Here is a 24,173-nt window from a genome sequence, read left to right on the forward strand (position 1 = left end):
GGGACGCTGGACGCCCACCTCTGCGCTCTTAGCCTGCCTGTTCGGTTTGTTCCATATGTTGTATGTTTTGATTATTGTGTGTTCTCTCCCTTTTTACTCCGCTTGTTCTCCATCTCCTCTCGGTCTTCATTTTCTAAACTGAGGGCTGATGGGCCATAGAGGGGGAGGAGCTTCACACTTCTAAATTATTGAAAGTGCCGGCTCCAGTTATCCACGCCTCTATACCCCAGCGTAAGCACCTCCAGTGTCCCCTGTGGAATCAGAGAAAAGGATTTACCGGTAGGTACCAAAATCCCATTATTTATGCCACGGTGATATTTCTCAAAGTGGGTGGCATTGTGTTCTCTTGACTAAGAGCTAATACATTTTCGTGGCTGTTGTGTGTACATTTATAGATATCAGTGGGTATATCCTACACAGTGTTATTCTCCCTTACCCTGTGTCTTACTGTATGGTATCTATAGTGAACACCAGAACAAGTATTTGGGCCCCAACCCGACGACCTCTGTGCTCACCTTTTATACAAGCAACTTACATGTTATACAAGAAGCCCCCCACTCATGATTGTACCAGCATCGCCCCTAAATTGACTATGCTAGGAAAGGCCCAAACTGTTTATATGAACAGAGATTGCTCCTATGTTTTTATATTAGCCGTTTAGAGGTGCCGTTCTCTATATAATGATTCACTGTGGTCTGTCCTGTCTCCATCATGAGCAGTGAGAATGGGCGCATGACAACCCCTCCCTCCAAAATACCCCAAACCCGGAAGCGACGGGCCTGACTGAAGATGGGGACAATTTTTGCAATCAACAGGGGGGCAAGTATAGAGGGGGACAGGCATAGGCATGTATTACTAGTGATTATATATTCTTTTCTGAGGAGACGTATTGATTACATTTAATTAGCCAGCGATGTGCCGCCCCGATAATGTTAGCCAGCGATGTGATTAGAACACACAAGCAGCTTCTGCTGACTAAAATGATATGCGGCATGCCTAGATTCTCTGTGCGACTGCGGGTGTGTCTGCATGCGAAATGCTATGCTGCAGTGTCACAGCCACTGACACTGTAACGTAGCATTTCGCATGCAGATACTCCCGCAGTCGCACAGAGAATATAGGCATGCCGCATATCATTTTAGTCAGCAGAAGCTGCTTGTGTGTTCTAGACGCATTGCTGTGCGAGTAAGACACATTTGAAGGGAATAAGTCTCAAGAAAAGAAGCACAGTGCTACCCAGTCGTACGGCGCTCACACGTCATCTGTAACGAGATTTGTAGCGCATAGAGGATGTATGTGGACACATCTGACTGCATAATGGGCCCATCATCAATGCTTTAGGATGACCGTTCAACTCATGGGTCTATTGTTAGAACATTTTTTCGGCCCACTTCATAAGCTATGTTAACTGGCTTTAAATGTTAAAATTATTTTGTAACTTTAGTGTACAAGGCCCTGATTGACTTCTGAGCAGCTCTACCTATGGATTGACCATGAGCTTGATGATGTAGACCTTATGTTAGTATAATTCATCATAGTAATAAATAAAGGTGAGAAACCATGTTACTGAAGGAATTCTAGTAAACTAACCCCAATTACTTTTAGTGTCCTATGTAATTCATGAAATTACTTTGTGTCCTGTGTAATCCCAACCCCCACCCCAAAAAAATAAATAAAATAAAAACAAAATAAAATACCCAACGCTAATAGGACACAGCCCACCTGCAGATTGTCTATGCAGGAATTAATTGCTTGCCACCTACTTGTATAATGAGAAGCCTCATGAGAGAGAATGGAAGTTGCAGGGGTTCATAGGGGGATTGGTGCTAATAACTGCAATGTCATTGCACAAGCCTGATAATTCATAGGCCAATATCTGGGCACTGTAGTGTATGATCAGGACTGTATTAATAACGAAGTGAATGGACTTTAAGCTGTTACGCACCTAAGCACCAGAGGCTGTGTATAAAAAAAAAAATAGCAGTTTTAATACAGCTTATTCTCCATGAGACTTGGGTCGCTTTTGGTCTTCAGGTGGTTTGGAACTACAGCTCACAGAATGCCATGCTAACCTCTGGCAGGTAACTCATGCAGGGATGGGTGGTTCCTGAGTAGCTGTTCAGACTTGGGACTGCCGGTGGCTTGTCAATGCACTCAGAACAGAACTACTTCTCAAGTTTTCATCTGGACCTTGGATGGATCCCTTGTATTTTCTGTGGCAGCCTAAGAAACTGGATTTACAGGGTATGCAGGAACTTTTACACAACAACTGAACAGAATCAAGTAACCTGACAATTCTTCAGTTATATCCATATGTGTATCATTCCTGGGTTGTGGTTTTTTCTTTCTTTTTTTTTTCTTTTTTATTCATTGGAGATGAGAATTTCCTTTTCTCTATGCCTTATGGATTAATTTAAAGCCAGTACGATCCGGTTACTATAATTATCCTGCCATAACTTGTAATTTTCTTGTAATTCTCTCTACATGTGGCATGCAACGGGAAAATAGCCGTTCTTGTGCTAGAATACAGCTCCTCAAATACAAAGGGGTATTTTTTCTACTTTCTCTTTAACTTATTGTTATAGCTTTATTGCTAGAACTTAAACTGTCATTTATTTAGTGAAGTGTTTCCCATTAAATTTTAATTACCAACACATTTGGGGGGTATGCTTTTTTATTTTATTCTTTCCCTTCTTGCTTTAAATAGTAGAGTATGCAACTTTACAACATCTTATAGTCACCTGAATCTGAGTCCCCACAAGCACTACTTGTGCAATATCCTTTCTCACTTGGGGCTCTATTTATTAACATTATTTTTACTAAAATAAAGTGAAAAAGGGTGTTTTCACACCCTTTTCACATTATTTTAGTATCACCTATAGTTATTACAGGGCAATTTGTAGTAGAATTTGTAAAATTGTACTCCAATCCCTAAGTATCACTTATTTTTAGTAAGCAGATTGCTTTTCCCATAATTGTAATGGGAAATGTGATCCAACCAGAGTTACTAAAAATAAATTGTAAAAAAATATCGGGGAAAGCCCTGTGATGATAACGATGGAGGTGGCGTTATCGAGGGTCTCCCCCAGTCACCGGACTCCTGCCCTGCTCTAACGGGGATAGCAGAGCCGGGAGTCTGTCCCAGTAATCAGCTGTGTGTTCTGAACAGACCGCAAGCTGATTACTGTAAAAAAAAAAAAATTGTCAAATTTTTTTGTTACTTACCTGACTCCAGGGACCGGTGATGTCTCCCCTCCGGTCAGCTGGTCTCCCATAGTGCACTGCAGCCCGGTCATCAGGTGATCGGGTCCCAGTGCAGTATGGGAGATCACCTGATCAGAGGCATGGAGAACATCACCGGAGGCCCGGAGCATACAAGTGTAATTAAGGGAGAGGGGGAGGCTTAGCGCCGGGTGGGGTAGCAGCAACGGTCGGTCGGCACATGCGCGGGCACTTTGTCACGGTATTTTTTGCGAAAATACCGTGACTAGTGTGCGGAGGGGATTCGCAGGGACAGAGCTTTATCGCAAGCTCTGTCCCTACAAGGGGTTTGTAGTAAATCCCTGTGATATTGTCTGAATTCGCAATGCAAATTCAGTCGATAATATCACGCTACAATCTGCATTCAATGTGCGGATTGTAGTAAATAGAGCCCTTGGAGTTATATCATCTAGAAAGCACAATCTGTGTCTGGTCGTGGAAGCCTACTGACTAGGAAATGCTAATAAAGGTTTCTGTCCATCTAAGTGCGTATTAGATTGATATCATGTGTCCCTTTCGCACTACCCACTAGTTGTGCTTTATTTATTTTTTTTGTGCATCTCTGTCTGTGGGTTCGTGATTCAGCCGTCGTCCTCAGTTTCTGGACTTGAACTAACCCTATGCTGGCTGTAAACAGGACGCAGCTGAGACGACCTAACACCTAAATCAAGCATGGAAGTTGCACTACGCACGGAAGACACTCCCATCAGGCTCAGCTGCTCCATGTCTCATTGCTCGCCACCCAGGCATGCATACTTGGCGCTTAGTCTCCATTCACACAAGATATGCAGTCTCCGCTACTTTTGGGCGTGGAGATAGATGCATGTTGGCTCAAAATTGCGAAATGCGTCCGTTTCTTAAAATGCGGCATTCTCTGAATCATCCCCATAATTTCTCTAATGATGCAACTTCTTGAATGGATACCATTCTTTATCCGGTTTAGCCACACTGTTATAAGGGAGGGCTATCCAATCACAGGAAGTCATTTAAGCACAAGGTAAATTTGATATTGTATAGATAATGCATATAAAACCTCATTCACTTTACATATAATATAGTCCATACCCTACATAACCATACAATTCTAATTCACCAAGAAATGTTTTTCCTTTTCTTTGTATGCTACTATGAGTTGTGCTGATCTTTATCAGTGTTTTTATTCTCATGATATTCTGTGTACTTTTTTATTCCTAGTGGTTTATCCTCTGTGTAGTTGATTTATTTCATTTGTTGTTTTCCTAGTTGCATTACCTTTTTATGTTGCTTTCCTTTGCCCCTACCTCTTTGCTTCCTCTCATTGCATTGTAAAGCCAGCCAAGTACGCTACTAGCTTCCATGACCATGTGGCCACTGGGTTCTCCTGTCCATAGTCATATATGTCTGATAGGCTGATCGCACAACGCTCACGATCACTCATTTCGGTAAATATGGGCAGCACAGACGGTGTAATGGTTAGCGTTACTGCCTCACAGCGCTAAGGTCGTGGGTTCGATTCCAGCTACGGCCCTAACTGTGTGGAGTTTGTATATTCTCCGTGTGCTTGCGTGGGTTTCCTCCGGGTACTCCGGTTTCCTCCCACACTCCAAAAATATACTGGTAGGTTCATTGGCTCCCAACAAAATTAACCCTAGTGTGTATGTGTTTGCGCATGTGTTAGGGAATATAGATTGTAAGCCCCACTGGGGCAGGGACTGATGTGAATGGATAAATATTCTCTGTAAAGCGTTGCGGAATATGCATGTGCTATATAAATAACTGGTAATAAATAAAAATAAATGCAAACGTGGGAATCATGTTCCTGTGCAGCCGCCTGTCTTCTGCCTGTATGTGGTATTAATGTTATATAAATTATAAATAAATAGGCCTATATATCTAGTTATCAGGATGTAGTCGGCATCTCAGGGCACACAATGCTGGTGGTCAGAATTCTGTTGCCGGTATCCCAACAGCAGTCAGAATCCTGACGACTGCTACACGACGTGAGTGTTAGGGCTAGGCACTAGGGGGAGTATTAAGGTCAGGCTGCAGGGAAGGGGGGGGGATGGTTAGGGTTAGGCCGCTGTAAATGTGGAGAAGGGTTAGAATTCTTGCCTGCATGCATCGAGATTTTCACCGGCGGGATTACACTGCCAGGATTCTGACCACTGACATTGTGCTTGCCGGGATCACGTAGCCAACCCTAGTTATCGTTTGTTATTGACCTGATTTTCTTTTTTACACGACCTGTTCTAGGTCCAGTTTTATAGGTAACTGTTTATGACCGATGTAGTGGAGTGATTTTATTTTGTCTTGCTGCGCATGCGCCAACGCTGCATTGGTGCTTACGCGGGCGATGAATTAGCGACGGCGGCCGCATCGAGAATTCGCTAGGTGAGTGATAGGTAGTCAGCATTTGGGGGAAGGTAACGGGAAGGTGGCTACAAAAACGCAGACGTTCTGAGACCATTTTCTGGGCGTCCTCTAGTGAGCCTCTGCGAATTCGTACACTGCTAGGGAGGCCCCGGCGTCTTAGCTGAGACTGACATTCTAAGACGTCATAGGGTTGCTCAAATGTTCCTGATGTTTCGTCTTTTGTATGTAAGCGGCGGATGTGAGACGCTGGAGGTGGGCACAAGACATCAGCTAAATATCCTTCTCTCTGCTGTTATCATTGGCGTATTACGTGCCGTATTACACGGCGTCTTTGTTGGCCTGTGCAAAGGTGTGTAGAAATATTTGAAAATGTTGCTTTTATAGGAACTAGATGATATTCCCTTTTATGCAAAAAAAAAAATGTGGTTTGTTTCCTTTTACGAAGGTAATTTTTTTTTTATTATTCATTGGTCTGGAACTTCAAGGTCTCGTTTTTGAAAGCAATTGCTATAATGAAGTAACGGTGCTGTTTGATAAGTCTGTGCAGCTATTACATAGATCCATTTGCCTTTTGTGAATCATTGGAAAGGACATCGGCGGGTGAAGCCGTCCTGCGAGAATGTCTGTCTGCCTTTTATAAGTCTTGGAAGTAAGCCACGCAGTATGAGCTCATCATCCTGCACATTCGCTGTCATAAGCACAGGGTTTATTTTATGGGCTATAATGAGCTATACTTTACTGTTTTATTGTGTAGCGCATTTAAAGCTCAGCCAGAAGTCTGTGCATTGGAGCCGTTTCCAGTGTTTTTATGCTTCGGCTCTCCCAGATAGAAGGTTTTAGAACCCATTTCTGCCGTCTGCTGTACATTTTAGAACTCTGCAAATCACAGGGCCATTTTCAGGAGCCTGGATTGGACACAGCCCAGACGCACGCCTGTCTCCGTGTTGCACGCTGAGCGAGACCGGTCACTCATTCACATTACTTTTCGTGTTCTTTACAGCAAAAAGAAAACACACACAACCATTTAATGCAAGATAATTGGCAGATGTAATGGACTGAGGTGTAAACATCACTTTTATTGAACAATTAGAATCACTGGAAGGCATGTTTGGGTATTTACATGCATACTCAGCCGTGTTCAATTAGCCGCAAAAAGTCGGAAAGGTTTCGCCTGTCCGACTTTCCACCTACATCGCGTGTTTTGGCCGCGGAAACTTATCGGCCGCGCCCCCGCTATTCGCCCTATTCAATTCCAAACCAGGCGAAAACGGCAAGCTGCAATGTCGTAACAGGCGGAAAGTGCTGTCAGAAATGGGGAGTTCAGCCTAGTTTTTAAGCTTGTACCCTCCACTTTGTACTCTTTTGCCTCCAAAATGAAGTACTTTTTTGGGGTTTTCTTCACTTTTTTTTTCTTTATAGTTTATTTTTTCTTTTTGACAGTTAACCTTTGGGGGGCTCTCCTAAGGGTTCTGGGTGGTTTCCCGATATTTACACCCCCTAAATAAAAAAAAATGCACTTCTGTTCACCTATTCAGGGGCGAATATTTTTCGCCTATGACATTGCATTGACTTTTCGGGTGCGCAAAAAGTCTTTGGAATTGAATACGGCGAAAAGTTTCCGCCTGGCGAAATTACTTCATCTGCGATACTTTTGCGTGGAAAATGGCTTTTCGCATCTAATTGAATACAGCCCTTAGCTGGATACTGTATATTTTGACTGTAGTAGATTTGTCATGCTGAACATTTCCCTGAATTAGATTGCCAATCCTTGCCATTTGTTGAGGACCTATTTTGATATAAATGCTGGATATGGTCTTTTAATTTATACATTTTACAGTCTCTTTCCAGCATTTGTAATAGATGACCTGTGTACACTGTAACGGGTGCCCTGTGTACACTGTAACGGGTGCCCTGTGTACACTGTAACGGGTGCCCTGTGTACACTGTAACGGGTGCCCTGTGTACACTGTAACGGGTGCCCTGTGTACACTGTAACGGGTGCCCTGTGTACACTGTAACGGGTGCCCTGTGTACACTGTAACGGGTGCCCTGTGTACACTGTAACGGGTGCCCTGTGTACACTGGTGGTCACGTTGTGCTGGCTGCGGTATTCAGTGCTTTTGGCCTTGTTGGCTTTAACCCATTACCACATCAACCGTGTCAGTCATTGCCTGCCTGCTGCCACACGGGTTCCGGACTGTCGATAGACAGTAATTAGATAGACACCAGATGTTAGACAGGGACAAAAATGGTTGACACTTTTTTTTTTTTTGGTTAGGGAAAGGTTTAGAGTTGGGTTTAGGCATCAAGGGGAGAGTTAGGGTGGAGATTAGTGCTAAAGAAAAAAAAATGGTCGACCTTTTTTGTGTCGACAACATTCATGTCGACCTTTTGTCTCTAACTACTGACTGTCTAACATCTGGTGTCTATCTAATTACTGTCTATCTCCTATACCACACCCTGCCACACAGGACCTGTAGCTGTCGTCTGACACTGGGCCTGATTCAGACATGGCCACTACGATGATGATTGCGCAGTTGAGCGATGATCCGTGATCTGCGTGAGCCGCACTGTGCATGCGACAAGTCTCATTACGGATGTGAGGATTTATTTGCAGGTGGGAACAGTTTGTGAGCGGCAGTGAGGAGGTGGCAATGCAAATGCAGACATGTGGCAACCGTTTTTTTTGGAGTTAGTCTCTGTGTGAGACTGCCACCTCTTACGCAGAATAGAATGGCTCTGGCCTCTCCGTTCCCGCCACCATAGGGTTACTCACAAGTCCGATAATCTGTTGATCTGCGACCGATTGCTGCGTCTTTGTATGTAGTCGCTTGGATTTGCGAAGCCGCATATTTTTGCACAGATGCTGCCGGCATTAGAGTCCGTCTCTGAATCAGGAGCAGCGGCTGGAAGAATAATATATACCAGTCCAAACCCATTATTCTGGAACAGACGTCTACCGATATTCTTTCTTCAAATTTATTTTCCTATTTATCCTGTCTCCTTTTAGGAAAGAGTGACTCTCCCCTTCATAAAATGGTACATGTGTAAGGTTTTTATCCATAATTCACACATCTAAAGGGTATGCAAGTGTAATTCAGTGTGTCCCCTTTGTGTTAGGCTGCTGCCTTCACAGAAGATGACATTACATTGGGTAAGGGTCATGTGGCCACCTGCTAGCCAATCAGTAGCCTGCTTACTTATTACATGAGGGTGACTATCAAAGAGGTTAAAAATAAAATTCTGAAACTTGTTCATTTGAAGTCATTGAAAATGTAAATTGTGATTTGAGGTCTTTTTTTTTTTTTTTCCCCACGTCTGCCATTACAATAGGTCTACATATATGGAGCAGACTTGCACTTCGACAGCTAGTTAGTTTCCTCACCTGTGGCTCTCCCAGTTGAGCTATAATGTCTTCTGAGCTAGATTCATTTATGTTCAGGTTGATTGAATACATCTGGGTATCGAGATAGGTGGGTATTTGGTGTGGAAAAGTTCTTTTACACAGATATTATTATGCAAAACTCTTATCTACCAGTATATTCCCAGACAAAGCCGTACTGCACAACTTCAGCCCTTGTGGCACCGATTTCTTGGTTATCCAGTGTATGGCTGGGGTCCACACCATGGATGGATGCAATTGGGATATACAGAAATCTAGTTGTTCGCATTGAGCTTGTTAGATCAGTGACTGAGGCAGATTCAAGTTATTTATTTAAAATATACATCTGGGAGGGGGGAAAGATCTTTTGAAACTGGGTGGTTTACCCAAGAAAGCTGTAATGTAATTGGTTTTTGAGTTACCCGGTGTAACAGAAGCACAAATGTTGAATACAGCGCCTACTATTAGGATCACAAACCTGAGTTTTCCAAGAACCAATCTGTGTAATGTGTATAGTAAGTGCTGCCATTTTGATTGTAGTAAAAAATAAGTCCTTCCTAGACCTTGTGTGAAAATTATAACAAACTAAATTACTATCCGGCACACTGGCTAGACTATGAATATACTGTATGTAGGACAGTGAACAGGTAAAAAAAATTTTGCTCATTAAATTTAAATTGCATATGCAAGCATGAAAATAAATATAATATACATAAATAAAACAAGCAAATTGCAATAAAATATAAATAAGCAATTATGCCAGCCAAATAGTAGTAGTAGTAGTGTCAGTCTTTCCAATAAAATCCAGACCATAAAAGCAACGTTCCAGGTATTGCTGTTTTGTAGTGAACCCTATAGATATAACACTTCAATTAGTTCAGTGTTTGTAGTGTCCTGCTCGTCTGTAAAGATGCTGTTGGGCTCCTTTACGCATATAACAGTGTAGCTGGGTATTACAAATTTTGCACTCACCCAGGTCAGTCTTGATTGTTTAAACAGTAGATCTAATTTATGAGAAGTGCGCCCTTAATGTTTTTCATAGGCTGTGCAAAGGAGAGACCGCCTGTGGGTCCCGATCTGTGGAATATGCTGCAGTTTGTGCTCCGTGCAGGGCGCCACTTTTTGTTCTCCTATGGACCTGTGTATGGAGCGTGGTCTGCTCCCAACCAAGTTTTGCCTGCTGGTGCTGCTTTCAATCTGCCTCTCTTCTTCCCCAGCCTGTGGGTCCCGCTCAAAGGGCAAGGGCTGCCGCTTCTGACGGTCCGTTCTGAGCGTTACTTCCGGGTTTCAGGTCCTGAAAGGTTTCAGATAGGTTGGTTGGATTTGATGAGTTGAGTTGGCGTGGGCCTACGTGTTAAACCCGATAGGGCTTCGTCAGGGCATCGGGTAGTAAATTAGTTTGATAGATTTCAGTAGCCCAGATCTGAGTAAATCGCATTCCTAATGAGCAAACTTTAATACCAGTTATACTTTTTTATTTATTTTTTTTGTTTCTACAGTCTTGGCTATGGAGCTGGGCACCCTTCACATTCAGAAACTGAGCTCCTACACCGACAGACCTATGCAGCTACTCACCAGCTCCCAGGTTATGCTACCACTCACCATCCTACAGGTACTGCATGTTTGACGTCTGTACACATGAGTAGACATGACACAGTAGAAGTATAACCGGTCTGTGCTCAATAGGAGCACTGTCTTTTTGTATAATAAAGTAAGAAAGAAATGAATAGCTGTGCTCCCAGTTATATACGTGGGGGGTGGAGACTTGCCTTTCTGCTACATAAGGGCAGGGGGGGAAAATGATTGAGGAGTTGTCTACAAATTTTATGTAATAGAATTTACTAGGATGTAATTGTAATGTTCTTAAGTACACATACTGTTATATTTTTGGGGGGAGAATGAATGTCCTATTAAAATACTGTTGTCTGATTCTAGGTCTATCTGGAATTTTTGACACCAGCCTCCATGTGGCTGGTGGTAACACTACAGAAACGTCAGTGATGAACTTTTTATCTGCAATAGAGTCTCGGACAGCACAGGCAGCTTCATCCGGCACAACCCTCCTGCCGCAGTTCAGGGCTCCATCATGGCAAACTGGTAATAGCAATACATTCTTATATGTGTAACCATGCTGACTACAGCTTATAGTAGTGCAAAGAATACACAGAAGAACAAATAATGTTGAAAATTATGTTTTGTGTTTTATGCAGTGTAATTTGTAGCTGAGGTATATTTTAAAGGAGACGAGTAGGAGAGAAGCTGGTTGCTATTAATAATTGAAAATTCTGCTAATTATATGACTAATATGGCAACCACGGCCACATATGTAAGGAGCAGGGAGCAGGGGCTTTGAAACACCCTCTGAACTCTGTTTTAACTGTGACATCCACCCCCCCTTCTCCTCCCTCTGCTTTCACATGACTTGCTGTGAGCTTGTGACAGCCATATTTGTTTGCCTTCCAGAGAGGTATTTGAAAAGAAGTTGACGAGCTTTAGAATTGCTAAAAACAAGAACTATCAGATGCAAGCTTTAAGGATAGTTCACTTGCTATTTAAAGAAAAAGAAACCTATGTTCTATTGTTGCTTTAAATGGGAACTATTATAACCCTAACTTTGAGTATTGTTGTACAATATTGGCCCATGCCGTTGTGCTAGTTATGATTTTTAGAGTGCTTGAACTGTTTAGTAAGACTAACTTGGAAATACTGAGATATATAAGCTCTCAGAACCTGACTACCAACCCTACTTTATAATCTTTAATTTCTTAGTAACAGCTGTTGGAGAACTGTTTATTCCCTTCAATGGGGGAGCAAGCTGTGAAACAGACCTTACAAAGGGCAAATATACTTCCAACTTGAAATTTAACAATTGGGCTTTACTGGACATGCAAATAAAACCATGTCACAACAGAGAAATGGTGAAATCAATGAAAGGCATCTGCCACACCTGCAAACGCTCACAATAGACAGGCGGTTGTTAAATAAAATAAAAATGGTCAAGTTTCAATAAATGTAAAGCTGGTGAATTTCTAAGTCCAGTAAATGCTTTATATTTACATCCATAAATCTCTATGCAAATACAGTGCAGAGTAACAAATGGACCTTCAAAGCAAAAATGTATGTATTGTGTAAATTGTAACCATATTCTAGGTTATGGAAATATTCAGTGATTACTTAAATGCACAATATTATTTCACACTGATTAATCGACTTTAATCCTGTGCACTCACCAAAATAGAATGACTGCTTTTATGGTTTCTTCAAGCCGTACTGTGTATTAAATGCACTTCAAGCTCTACGCTGCACTAATAAAAGGGTTTGTTCCACCTACTGCAATATGTGACCAACTCACGCCAAAGTCTTTCCTCTTCAGGGGCCAAGTGGTTCTTTTCTGCCGTCAAATTCTCTGTTTCTAGCTTGTACTATAAATATAAACCGGAATCCAATGTGAAGTTCAGCATGGTCATTGCTATACTTTTTATTTTATTTTTTTAACTGTGATCTGTGCATTACTTTTTTTTTTAGTCTTGCCTTTATTAAAACCTTCTTAAAGTGGGCGCAAGAGAAAAAAAAAAATAGGTGGGGGGCAGAGGGTCTTAAAAGGAGAAACCTATTCATATATCTTCAAGTATTCGATGGGTTGAGTCTGTTTTAAGCAGTTGTTTAATTAATTTGTACCCAGCCTTAAATTAGGTATTATGTTTTATCTTGCTAATGTTTTTTTCTTTTTGGAGAAACAATAAGGTAGTTCTCAGAGGACCTCATTCTGTCACCTCTCAAGATGCATTTAATGTCCTCAGTGATCACGGATCTAGAGATTGTGTGCTAGAGATGCCTCATTTTGCATTTCACATGCCATTTACTTATCCGCTATAACTTTAAAACCACCTACCGAATATTGTGTAGGTCTCTCTTGTACCGCCAAAACAGCTCTTCCCATTGAGGAATGGACTCCACAATACCCCTGAAGGTGTCATGTGGTATCTGGCACCAATCATTCCATAGACAAAAACCTTACGGTTTCATATGTCCCATTAAGGCTGCTTAGACATGATCTGAAAATTCACAAAACCTATTGATTTTCTGCCACTCAAACTTCAAAAAGCAATGAAATTACGATCATTAAGGCTGACGCGTTAATGGACGTGTTCCTTGCGCAATACAGATATGGTATGCCATCACACCCTCCTGGTTAACGGCAGATTCAGCACTCTCACAGAGATTGTCACTCACAAAATGGTGGAGCTGCTAATTCACAGAATTGTGTGCTCATTGGAATACACACATGCAGTCTATGCAACTGAGGTTTGAGCAGAAAATAGAACTGTACAGATGGGATAAAAAGTGGTGTGGATGGGGGGGGGAGAGACACAGCAGCGTGAATAGGTGAGACACAAAGGCGTGTAGAGGAGGGAAGGTTAAGCAGTACAAAGGGGGGGGTAGCCAAAGTAATGCAGATGGGTGGAAAACAGTGGTGTGGATGGGGGGGAAACAGAGAGGCACGGTTTGGGGGGACAGCGACATGGATGGGGGAAGACATTACCATGGACATGGGAAGAGAGCAGTGCAGATGGGTAAAGATAGATTGATGTGGATAAGGGAATACAGACTAGCACAAATAGGAGAACACACAACAGTAGGGATTGGGGAAGACGGATTAGTGTGGATGGGTAGGAAGACAGAGTAGTACGGGTGGGGGGAGGAACAGAGTTGCACAGTTGGAGGGGACAGAGTGGTGCAGATGGAGGAAGAAAGTGCCACAGATGAGAGAGACAGCAACGCAGCTGTGGAGAAGGCACGGATGCAGGGTGGTGCGGCTGGGGAAAAACATTGGTGCTGATGAGGGAACACAGACTATCACAGTTGGGAGACCACACAGCAGTATGGATTGGGGAATATATAGCAGCATGGAGGCATATAGGGGAAGAAAGTGTACATACATAGACAGAGTATGATATTTTTAAAAATAAGGGAGCTGAAGGTGTATTCTAAATGAGATAAATTTATGCAGTGAGAAGGATGTTGGAGGCCAGTGAGATTGTTTTGGTGATCAAATGGGAAGATTGTGGGCACTGAGTGGGATGTGGGAGTCACATAACTGCTTTGACCTCAGTTGCATAGCCTACATGTGTGTATTCCAATGAGCACACAATTCTGTGAATTAGCAGCTCCACCATTTTGTGAGTGACAGCAATCTCATTCTGTGAGAGAGCTGAATCTGCAGTTAACCACAGGGTGTGATGGCATACCATATCTGTATTGCGCAAGGAACACGTCCATTAAGGCGTCAGCCTTAATGATCGTAATGTCATTGCTTTTTGAAGTTTGAGTGGCAGAAAATCAATAGGTTTTGTGAATTTTCAGATCATGTCTAAGCAGCCTGAATGGGACATATGAAACCGTAAGGTTTTTTGTCAATGGTATTTCATAGCTTTTTTAAATTTATGAACTATCAGGGTTTGGATGAGCAAACCGGGCTACCTGCAGGGGAGAAGGGCAACAAAATGGTTCTCTAACACAGGTAGAAGAGGGGACAGCACACAGTAGGCCGCAGAGGCCCTGAATGTGCGGCGGCCGTGCAAAAGCGCTTACTGGCCGCCGCGCTCCAGGTGAAGGTCCCGGTGAATAAAAGATTTAGAAGACTGTTTTATTTGAATATTTCTTTTGCAGGGGTACTATAGGTACCAGTAGGCCCTTAATACCCCGCCTGCTGGTACTTGTGGTTCTCCAAGATTGCAAAAGTCAATATTTATATTTTCTTATGCACCACACTATACATAATCATCCTGGCACCCACCGCCCAGGGGTGCCGGGGATAGCCCCGGGCTATCAGCCTGGGCCTGGGGTGCCTTGAGGAGGGGGACCCCTTTATTGGATTTTCGGATGGCGGGCGCCAACCCACCAGGACTTAGGCCTCTTCACCTAGTGGGCGGCAGCCTGTCAGCTCTTCTGCATGGCAGCCGCCCACTAGGACTAACTGTCTTCGCCTGGCGGGTGCCAACCCACCAGGGTTTCGGCGTCTTCGCCTGGCAGGCGCCCACCCGCCATGGCTTCTGGCGTCTTTACCTCGTGGGCGGCAGCGTGTGTCAGCTCTTTTGCATGGCAGCCACCCACTAGGACTTCAGGTGTCTTCACCCAGCAGGCGCCAACCCGCCAGGGCTTCGGCGTCTTCGCATGGCGGGCGCCCACCCGCCAGGGCTTCTGGTATCTTCACCTGGGGTTCCTAATTGACAATGTCATAAAGTGACAGTTGGAGCTTTAGATTACTCCCATGTCCTCATTTTTTATGTTTTTGCCCTGAAATTTGGCATGCAGCACTGAGCGACAGTTCTACCCGGCCATGCCAAATTTCAGATCCGTACCTCCTATAGCTTTTGAGGTGTAGCCCCTTGAACATCCTGCCTCCCCCTTCAGAATTCTCTATGGAGAAATCCGTTTTTTTAGATGCAGCCTTAATATAAGGGCACGACTGTGCCCTTATAATTTGGAGTAATAGAGCGAGTAGATTATCATCTAGACCAGTGGTTCCCAAACACTGCGCCCTACAGTATCAGCATTGTTTTCACGGCACCCCTAAGCCAAAGGTTTGTTATTGAGAAATTCAGAAAAAAAATGTAGTGAAGTAAATTGTGCTTACCTGTCATTCTTAGGGTCAGTAATGTGGTGGTGGACAGGTTTGCTCTTCTGTTTGTCCACATATTTGCATTACATTGACCATAAAGAATTTGATTTGATGCTGGACCACCAACCTCAGGCACCCCTGCAAGTGTCCCGAGGCACCCCAGGGTGCCACGGCGCACAGTTGGCAACTACTGATCTAGACAATTAACAGGCTATCAGACACTTAAAAAAACCAAACCGGTTCTAAGGTTTCCAGTCCCACTGGGCATTATTCAGTCTTTTTTTTTTTTTTTTTTTTTTTACACGCACATTAAGGCTTCCGTCTCTTGATTTGAGTATGGGGGTCCCAATGGTCAGAATACAGATTCTATATTCTAACCCCAATCCTAACCATAACCGTCCCCTCCCCCTAGTGCCTAACCATAACATTCTGACCGTTTGGATCCTAACTACATCCACTGAATACAAGGGAACCTCTTGATGCTCCATGGTCTGAACTTGGAGATAAGGGATCACTACATTTTTACCAAAATATATAGCTCCTGGCTCAAGCGGATACACTAATCTGTGTTCTACATTTCAGCTAGAATTAATCTTTACCACCTTATCTGGCTATTTTTTTCGGTCAAAATTGCCTGGAAAGTTTTTTTATTTTTTTATTATTATTATTATTATTATTATTATTATTATTACTACATTTTGAATGTATTTCAAATTTTTATTGAGCAAAAATATTTATAAATTGTTCCATAAATTGAATGCTATGGAAGCTGAGGCTCTCACAGCTAAAATTTATTGAGGTGAAGTTGGACAATTTCAAAGGAAAGCATAAACGCACTTGGTTATCTGATATAAATTCCTTCTGTGGTAGAGGACATTTTTGTAAAATATAATTTTGTGCCATTTAATTTACTAATCTGACTTAATCCTGGATAAATCACAACGTCTTGTGTTTGCGTTGACTAGCGATGTTAAAAATTAAGATGTTGTCTAAGATTATATTTTTAGAACAATAGCACCTAAGACATCCTGTAGCTAGGTTAACTATACACTGTTATGCTGTCATATGTTAAAGAAAACAAACACTCTTCACATGTACTGTGGCCTTATGTTTCTAATAAGAACGCAAACTAAAGCTGACCATACATCTACACGACCAACATAAGATCCAATTCATCATACGATTTCCCTCCTACTACCCGGAGCTCCCTGGCAGTCCCGGCAGCATGTTTGTTGTTTTTCTTAGCACAGGATCTGTCGTAAGATAGATCCTGTGTCTCACAGGCTCATAAGAGAAACAGTCATTGAAATGCCACACGATGGATCGCATGAACAAAATAAACGGCACAATCTGCACACGATACGATGGACAAGATGTGCTGCACATCTGATCATAAGATCCGATTCTAGGAGCTGCGGGAGCACACTTCGGATCGTATCTTGCTAAAAAAATACACGATTTTCACAAGATCAGTCTTCTGACCCGTCGAAAGTCGGGCAATCGGCCCGAAATCGTGCAGGTTTATGGCCAGCATAACCCTACCTACAGTGCCTTGCAAAAGTATTCACGCCCCTTGATGGCTATTTACCTTTTTTGTTACATTACAACCTGTAATTTTTATTTAATCTTTAATTTTATGTGATGGGTCTGCACAAAATAGTCTAATTTAGTGAAGTGAAATGAGAAAAATATATATAAAAAAATCTTTATAAATAAAATTATGAAAATTGGCATGTGCATATGTAATCACCCCCTTTGCTATGAAGCCCCTCAAAAGTTCTGGTGCAACCAAATACCTTCAGAAGTCACATAATTGGTGAAATGAAGTCCACCTGTGTGAAATCGAAGTGTCACATGATCTGTAATTATAAACACACCTTTTCTGAAAGGCCCCAGAAGCTGCCACACCACTAAGCAAGAGGCATCACACCATGAAGACCAAGGAGCTCTCCAAACTAGTCAGGGACAAAGTTGTTGAGAAGTACAATTCTGGATTGGGTTAAAAAAAAAAAATATCCAAATCTTTGATGATCCCCCGAGCACCATCAATGGAAAGAACATGGTATCACAGCAAACCTGCCAAGAGAGGGCCGCCCACCAAAACTCACAGACTGGGCAAGGAGGGCATTAATCAGAGAGGCAGCACAGAGACCAAAGGTAACCCTGAAGGAGCTGCAGAGTTCCACAGCAGAGACTGGTGTATCTGTGCATATGACCACTATAAGCCGTACACTCCATAGAGCTGGGCTTTATGGAAGGGTGGCCAGAAAAAAAGGATTTACTTAGTGATAAAAATAAGAAGACACGATTTGAGTTTGCCAAAAGGCATGTGGGCGACTCTCCAACTGTATGGAGGAAGGTGCTCTGGTCAGATGACACTAAAATTGAACCTTTTGGCCACCAAGAAAAACGCTATGTCTGTTGCAAACCCAACACAACCCATTACCCCAAGAACACCATCTCCACAGTGAAACACGATGGTGGCAGCATCATGCTGTGGGGATGTTTTTTAGCAGCAGGGACTGGGAAACTGTTTTGAGTCTAGGGAAAGATGGATGGTGCTAAATACAGGGATATACTGGAGCAAAACCTGTTTCAGTCTGCCTGTGATTTGAGACTGGGACGGAGGTTCACCTTCCAGCAGGTCAATGACCCGAAGCATACTGATAAAGCAAAATTCGAGTGGTTTAAGGGGAAACATTTAAATGTGCTGGCATGGCCTAGTCAAAGCCCAGATCTCAATCCAATTGAGAATCTGTGGTCAGACTTTGAAGATTGCTGTTCACAAGCGGAAACCATCCAACATGAGGGATTTGGAGCAGTTTTGCCTTGAGGAATGGGCAAAATCCCAGGGGCAAGATGTGGCGAGAGACTTAGAGGGGAATTCAATTAGAGGCGAAAAGCCATATTCGCCTGTTTTTTTGTGAAAAATTCGCCTAAAATAAATTCGCCAAATTCAATTCCAGGACAATTTCGCCTAAGTGGAAACAATTCTCCAAAAATGATTCTCCAATCAATAGCTGGTGAAAACAAATGCAAAATCTTTATTTTGGGGTGCAAACATGGGGAAACAACTCAGACCCCTTGGGACAGCCCCCAAAGGACAAATACGCAAAAAAAAAAAAACTAAAACCTAAGAACACCCCAAAAAAGACATGTCATTTTTGGGGTGTAAATTTAAAAAGTGGGGGGATAAACATTAAAAGTAGCGAAAAATACTTCTTGGGGGTCCACAAGTATGGGTAAGGTGTTTTTGGGATTGCAGGTGCATGCAGCAGGTGGATTTTTCACGGTTTTTAAAACTTCACTTTAGAGACATAAGAATATGCTAGCACCCATTTTCAAGCTCCCCAAATTTGTCTGGACTACTTATTTTCAACAAAAAATACAGCTTTATGCCATTCTTCCCCACTTTTACAAAGACGCTAATAGCAGCCAATTTACACAACTTAAGTACGCAAAATAGTTTTATTAGGGCTATTAGTACACATCTATATTGATTCCCTATGTTAGTGCATCTTTTTCTGGGGTACAGACTGATTTCCCCAATTCTTTCAGTACTTTTCACCTGTTCCGCATTCGCCTATTTCCGTGTCAAAGCGGGGACGAGCACGGAATAAATTCGCCTCTGAAACAGGCGAATGAAGCGAACAGTCGGACAGGCGAAAACTTCGCCTCTAATTGAATATGGCTCTTAAAGAGACTTATTCAAAGTGACTTGCAGCTGTAATTGCCCCAAAAGGTGGCTCGACAAAGTACTGACTTTAGGGAGTTGAATAGTTATGCACGCTGAAATTTTCTGTTATGTTGTTTCTGTTATGTTATGACTCGTACAAACTGTGGCTGCCTCACCTGCAGTGGTCTCCATGTCACCAACCCCTCCAGGCCTGGAAGCAGACAAGTAGGTGGGGTTGGCCTGCTCAATTCTCTATATTGCACGTTCCCAGGTCCACCAAATTCCTCATCACCCACATTGTAATCTTTTGAATTATAATTGTATCCATCATTTCAACCCTTCCTACGATCTGTCGCCCTTGGACCATCCTGTAATTTCTTAGCTTGGCTACCTCCTTTCTGAACCTCTGATATCCTCACCATCCACTTAGTCAATTCTCCTAGTGCCTCCAGTAAATTAGTGGACCACTTTAACCGAACTCTACCCAGCCTCCTCATATCCACAGAAACCATTATTCATTCGTTAACCGCTTTCCATCTCTCTGCAATAACTTCTCATTTTCTATATTTGTCTCTCCTGACCTGGCGAAACCACATCTTAAGCCTAACCCTAGCAACAGCCCTTGATCGTGTGGTTCCAGCTATACTTTACTCTGTCAGCCCACAGTTTCAGCGGTGGTATACTAAATATTCAATGCTGCCTACAAAAAGCTTTATTGCAAAATACAATGACATTTGTGGAAGTCTCATTCTCCTAATGGGTCCCTCTAATATGTTCAAAATGTTGTGGATACTGCCGAATTACATACTTCCATTCTCACTGCCTAGGCTTCTATTGCCCATTATACTGTATGTTGCTCAACTCTCACAAGCCAACCCCTCTGACCAACATCTGGTGTTTCTTCCTAGTTCAAGATGAAGGTTGACAAGATCCAACGCAAAATGCTTTCTTCCCTGAGCTACGTTCCTTTTTTGCATCCTCTGGCACCTCTTCATTTGATCCCACAAGTATCAACTCCCCTCTATGCTACCGCGTTGCTGCCTGTCCACTCTCCTATTCTTTTCCTCCTCCTCCTCCTCATTTGCTATTTCAGTGTTGGTTGCCCCCCCGATCCATTTCCTCTATCATTTGGAGTTACACAAGGCTTACTCTTTGGCTTTTCCCACTTATCTTATACAAACTTTCTTGGAAAACTACTGAGCTCTATTTGTATTTCTGTATCATCTCTATGCAGATGGCAACCGGCTATAATATGGAGTATCTGCTAGTCTTCATGTATTTCTCATTCCTCACGTTGGTTCTTGTAATTCACTTATTAGCCTCACCCCTAGTTCTATCATCAAACAAATCCCTTAGGAGTGCATCTGCAGACCTCTCTTCCCTCTCTCAGAATATCTCCCAGCTTGAACTCTTGGCTTTGGTTCTGCATCTCTTCTCCACAGTCATTACCTTCTCCCATTCCCAAATGCAGGCACCACTGGGGGGGTGGTTAGGGATAGGCACTAAGGGGGAGGGGTTAGGTTTAGGCACGAAGTGGGGAGGGCTATGGTGTGGGGTGGGAAGGTTAGGCTACAAGAAGGGAGGGTTAGGGGGAGAGGGTTAGTTTACTCACATGACCCCTGTCAGGATACCGACCATTGGGATGTCGCTGTCGGTATTTTGATAGGAGGCATCCCGACTGCGGCTATTACATACCCATTCTGCAGTCAATATGTACAATCTGGCACTTCCCCTCAAGTGTCATCCTACTGGCTTCCTATAGATTGTAAGCTTGCAAGCAGGGCTCTTTCTGATTTTGTTTTTATAATACCTGTTTTGGTTACAATGTTTGATGCCAATTGTACAGCGTATTCTGGCGGTATAGAAATAGTCTCCATCTGCCCTAAATGGGTTTTCTGGCCAAACCTTTAAGCTGGGTACACACTAGACCAGGGGTCAGAGAACTTTTTTACCTTTTACCCCAAAATATATTACGCCGACGTAACCCCCTTGATTTGAAAGGAAGGAAATCCTATAGTAGTGCCCCCATATAATTCCCCTGAGTAGTGCCCCCATATAATTCCCCTGAGTAGTGCCCCCATATAATTCCCCTGAGTAGTGCCCCCATATAATGCCCCTGAGTAGTGCCCCCATATAATGCCCCTGTAGTGCCGCTTGTACAAAAAAACAAACAACAAAAAACCTTAATTCCTGCTCTTGCATGCGCCGCCGTCCTGTCCGCCTGGCTGCTCCTCGGAACAGCTCCCATAGTGCGCATGGAGAGAAGCGGAAGCTGGAGTTCAGAAGAGAACTCCGGCTAACGCGGCTGCAGGGAAGGAGTCGGGCGCCCGCTAGTAATAACACCTCAGCAGGCGTCTGGCTTAGAGCCTCCCTGCGGCACAGCCGGGCGTGCTCATGAATCATTCTATATTATAGAATGATTCATATGCATGCCCAGCTGTCCGTCCATTACCCCCAGGAATTAAATTTTTACCCCATGTCGGGTAATTTTCCCCCTGTTCCCCGACCACTGCAATATTTATTTATTTATTAACAGTTTCTTATATAGCGCAGCAAATTCCGTTGCGCTTTACAGTTTGAATCACTGCACTAGACTATGTTTGTACAGAGTGACTGCTTGATATATTGGGCAGTTCGCATACACTGCACGATCTGGTGTACGACCGCCCGATATATTGTTCCCCCACCACATTCATATGCATGGTGTTGGCCGCTGGATCTTCTGATCTGCCTGCACTGCAGATCAGAAGTTGCGACTAACAACGCACAGGAGCGCGCAATCACCCGTACACAGTGAGCGATGTGACCAATATATCGTTCTGATCTGCGTCGGAATGATATATCGTCCGATACATCGCTCAGTGTGTACCCAACTATACTGTATCTTGTCCGTTGATTGCCTTGGTGTACAAATTATTGCTTGGGGAATTTTGCTTTTTAAAAGCTGTGCGCATTTAAGTCAATGTAGGTCTGGTCATATGGGGTAGACTTTGGTGTGACCTTGGTCTGCCTAACATATATTGCAATATGTGGAACTAACATGCCCTTTTCAATAGAGACAATAGCATTAATAATGTCATGGTGAGTGCAATGTATTCTGGAATTTCATCCCTTGAAGAGCAAGTCTTTACCCTAGCTTCTATTAATTGTTCTATAAAAACTCCCCTCATTAGGCAGGCCCACAGCTTTGCATATATTTCAACACCCCTCGTGCACCCATATTTTTTATTGTTTTCTATTACATTAAATACTTGTGTAGCAGAATACAGTATGGCCGTTACAAAACTTTGCAAGCATTTAAAGCAGTTCTTGGGACAAAAATACCTGCCTAACTTTCACCTAACTAGTATGCAGGGTTTCCATGCTGGTACCAGTGCACCCGTGGTTCTCCAGATTCAGGTTAGAGAAGGTCTATGGCTCCATGTCAGATCAGTTGTATTATAATGGAAGATGGTGCAAACATCTGTGAGTGGGAGGCTCCTGCAGTACTTTCACCACTTAAATATTTAAAAACATTTTCAGTCAATTTGGTGATTTGTAGTCTAAGGGGGTAATTTAGTTGTATACGGCATGAGACACATTTATAGCAACGGGAAAGATGTCTGTGGATAATTGATACTGATTGGTGTCTTTTCTGATATCTCTACCTTTGCTTACTAGTAGCTGATAGAACAACATCAGTGAAAGTGGTTGGTACTGTATAAACCAGGAGCAATGAAACTTGAATGGAAATATCTATCTAGTTCTGTTTATGTAGTATATCTATCGGTGAAGCCAATGCTGCTTGTACAACTTATGTGCGAGTTCCTGCACAAACCATTAAGAAGCTGCAAACTGTTTTTGCATTCATTTATAGCAGACATTTCAGAGTGTTGAACAAGCAACTTTTTTTTCCGGTGTTATACTACATAATTTGAAGACCCTCAAGAAAAGCCAGGGATGTGGGAGCTGTTACAGAATTATGACAGCATGCATTAAGCAGCTGGATTACTAGGTGTCAAGTGATCCAATGGAAACTGCCTTACTATTTACTCTTTATTCTCTGCACCCATTTCAAGAGGGAATCAAATCTAAATTTAAAGGGGGAAATTCAGTAGTTTTTGCGTGCCGAAACTGAAGGGGCTAAAGCCAATTGTTTCCGTTTTTTTGCGCATGTCGAGCCCAAGTAGACCAGGTTTTAGACGTGTAAAGTGGCTAAACCCATCTAAAGTCCTGCTTGGCGCACCCAAAAGAGACTTTTTACCAATTTCAGCTCGCCACCACAGGAGGCTGCGAGCATAAATCATGCATTAGCGCCCGTCTTCAGAAACCATTGAATAGCTCAGATGGGAACGCTGAAAACCAGCCGCATGCAAAAACAAATATATGTCCCCTAAAAAGATATATTTGCAATCTGTAAGAGTTTGCAAATGGAAATAATGTTTTGCTCAGGGGAGTTCACAGCGGTAATTTTCTCACACCTAGGGGTAAATTTACTAAAGTGAGAGTTTTTAGAAGTGAGTTTTAAAAGTGATGTTGCCCATAGCAACCAATCAGATTCTAGCTTTTAACTTCTAGAAGGTGCTAGTTAAATGTGAAGTAGAATCAGATTGGTTTCTATGGGCAACATCACTTTTAAAACTCACTTCTAAAAACTCACTTTAGTAAATTTACCCCCTAGATTCATGAATTCCGATCGAAAAAGAAAACCACAGCATTTAGTTGAGAGATTAATATTCTTTCAGTTGACATGACTAGGTTTAAGGAAATTAACATTTCAACAACATGGAATTGTCAGTACCAGATTTTTAACGTTGCTATCTCAATGGGGTCTTATATTTTTAGTAATTTGTTTGTTTTGCAACATTAGAACATATTCATACTGTTTATAAGGTAGTATA

The 24,173-nt window shown here is 42.7% G+C and overlaps 1 protein-coding gene across 2 annotated transcripts in view; it reads left to right on the top strand.

The window, feature by feature from the left end:
* Nucleotides 1-24,173, top strand: part of QSER1 (glutamine and serine rich 1) — a 92,742-nt gene that overhangs the window by 28,046 nt on the left and 40,523 nt on the right. For both annotated transcript variants that reach the window (XM_088470440.1, XM_088470441.1), the window contains exons 2-3: nt 10,495-10,607; nt 10,931-11,092. In XM_088470440.1, coding sequence (XP_088326566.1) covers nt 10,495-10,607; nt 10,931-11,092 — 275 coding nt within the window. The remainder of the gene's footprint in view (nt 1-10,494; nt 10,608-10,930; nt 11,093-24,173) is intronic.

This window comes from Taudactylus pleione, unplaced genomic scaffold (genome assembly GCF_031769625.1).
Source record: "Taudactylus pleione unplaced genomic scaffold, aTauple2 ptg000100l, whole genome shotgun sequence".
NCBI classification, from domain to species: domain Eukaryota; kingdom Metazoa; phylum Chordata; class Amphibia; order Anura; family Myobatrachidae; genus Taudactylus; species Taudactylus pleione.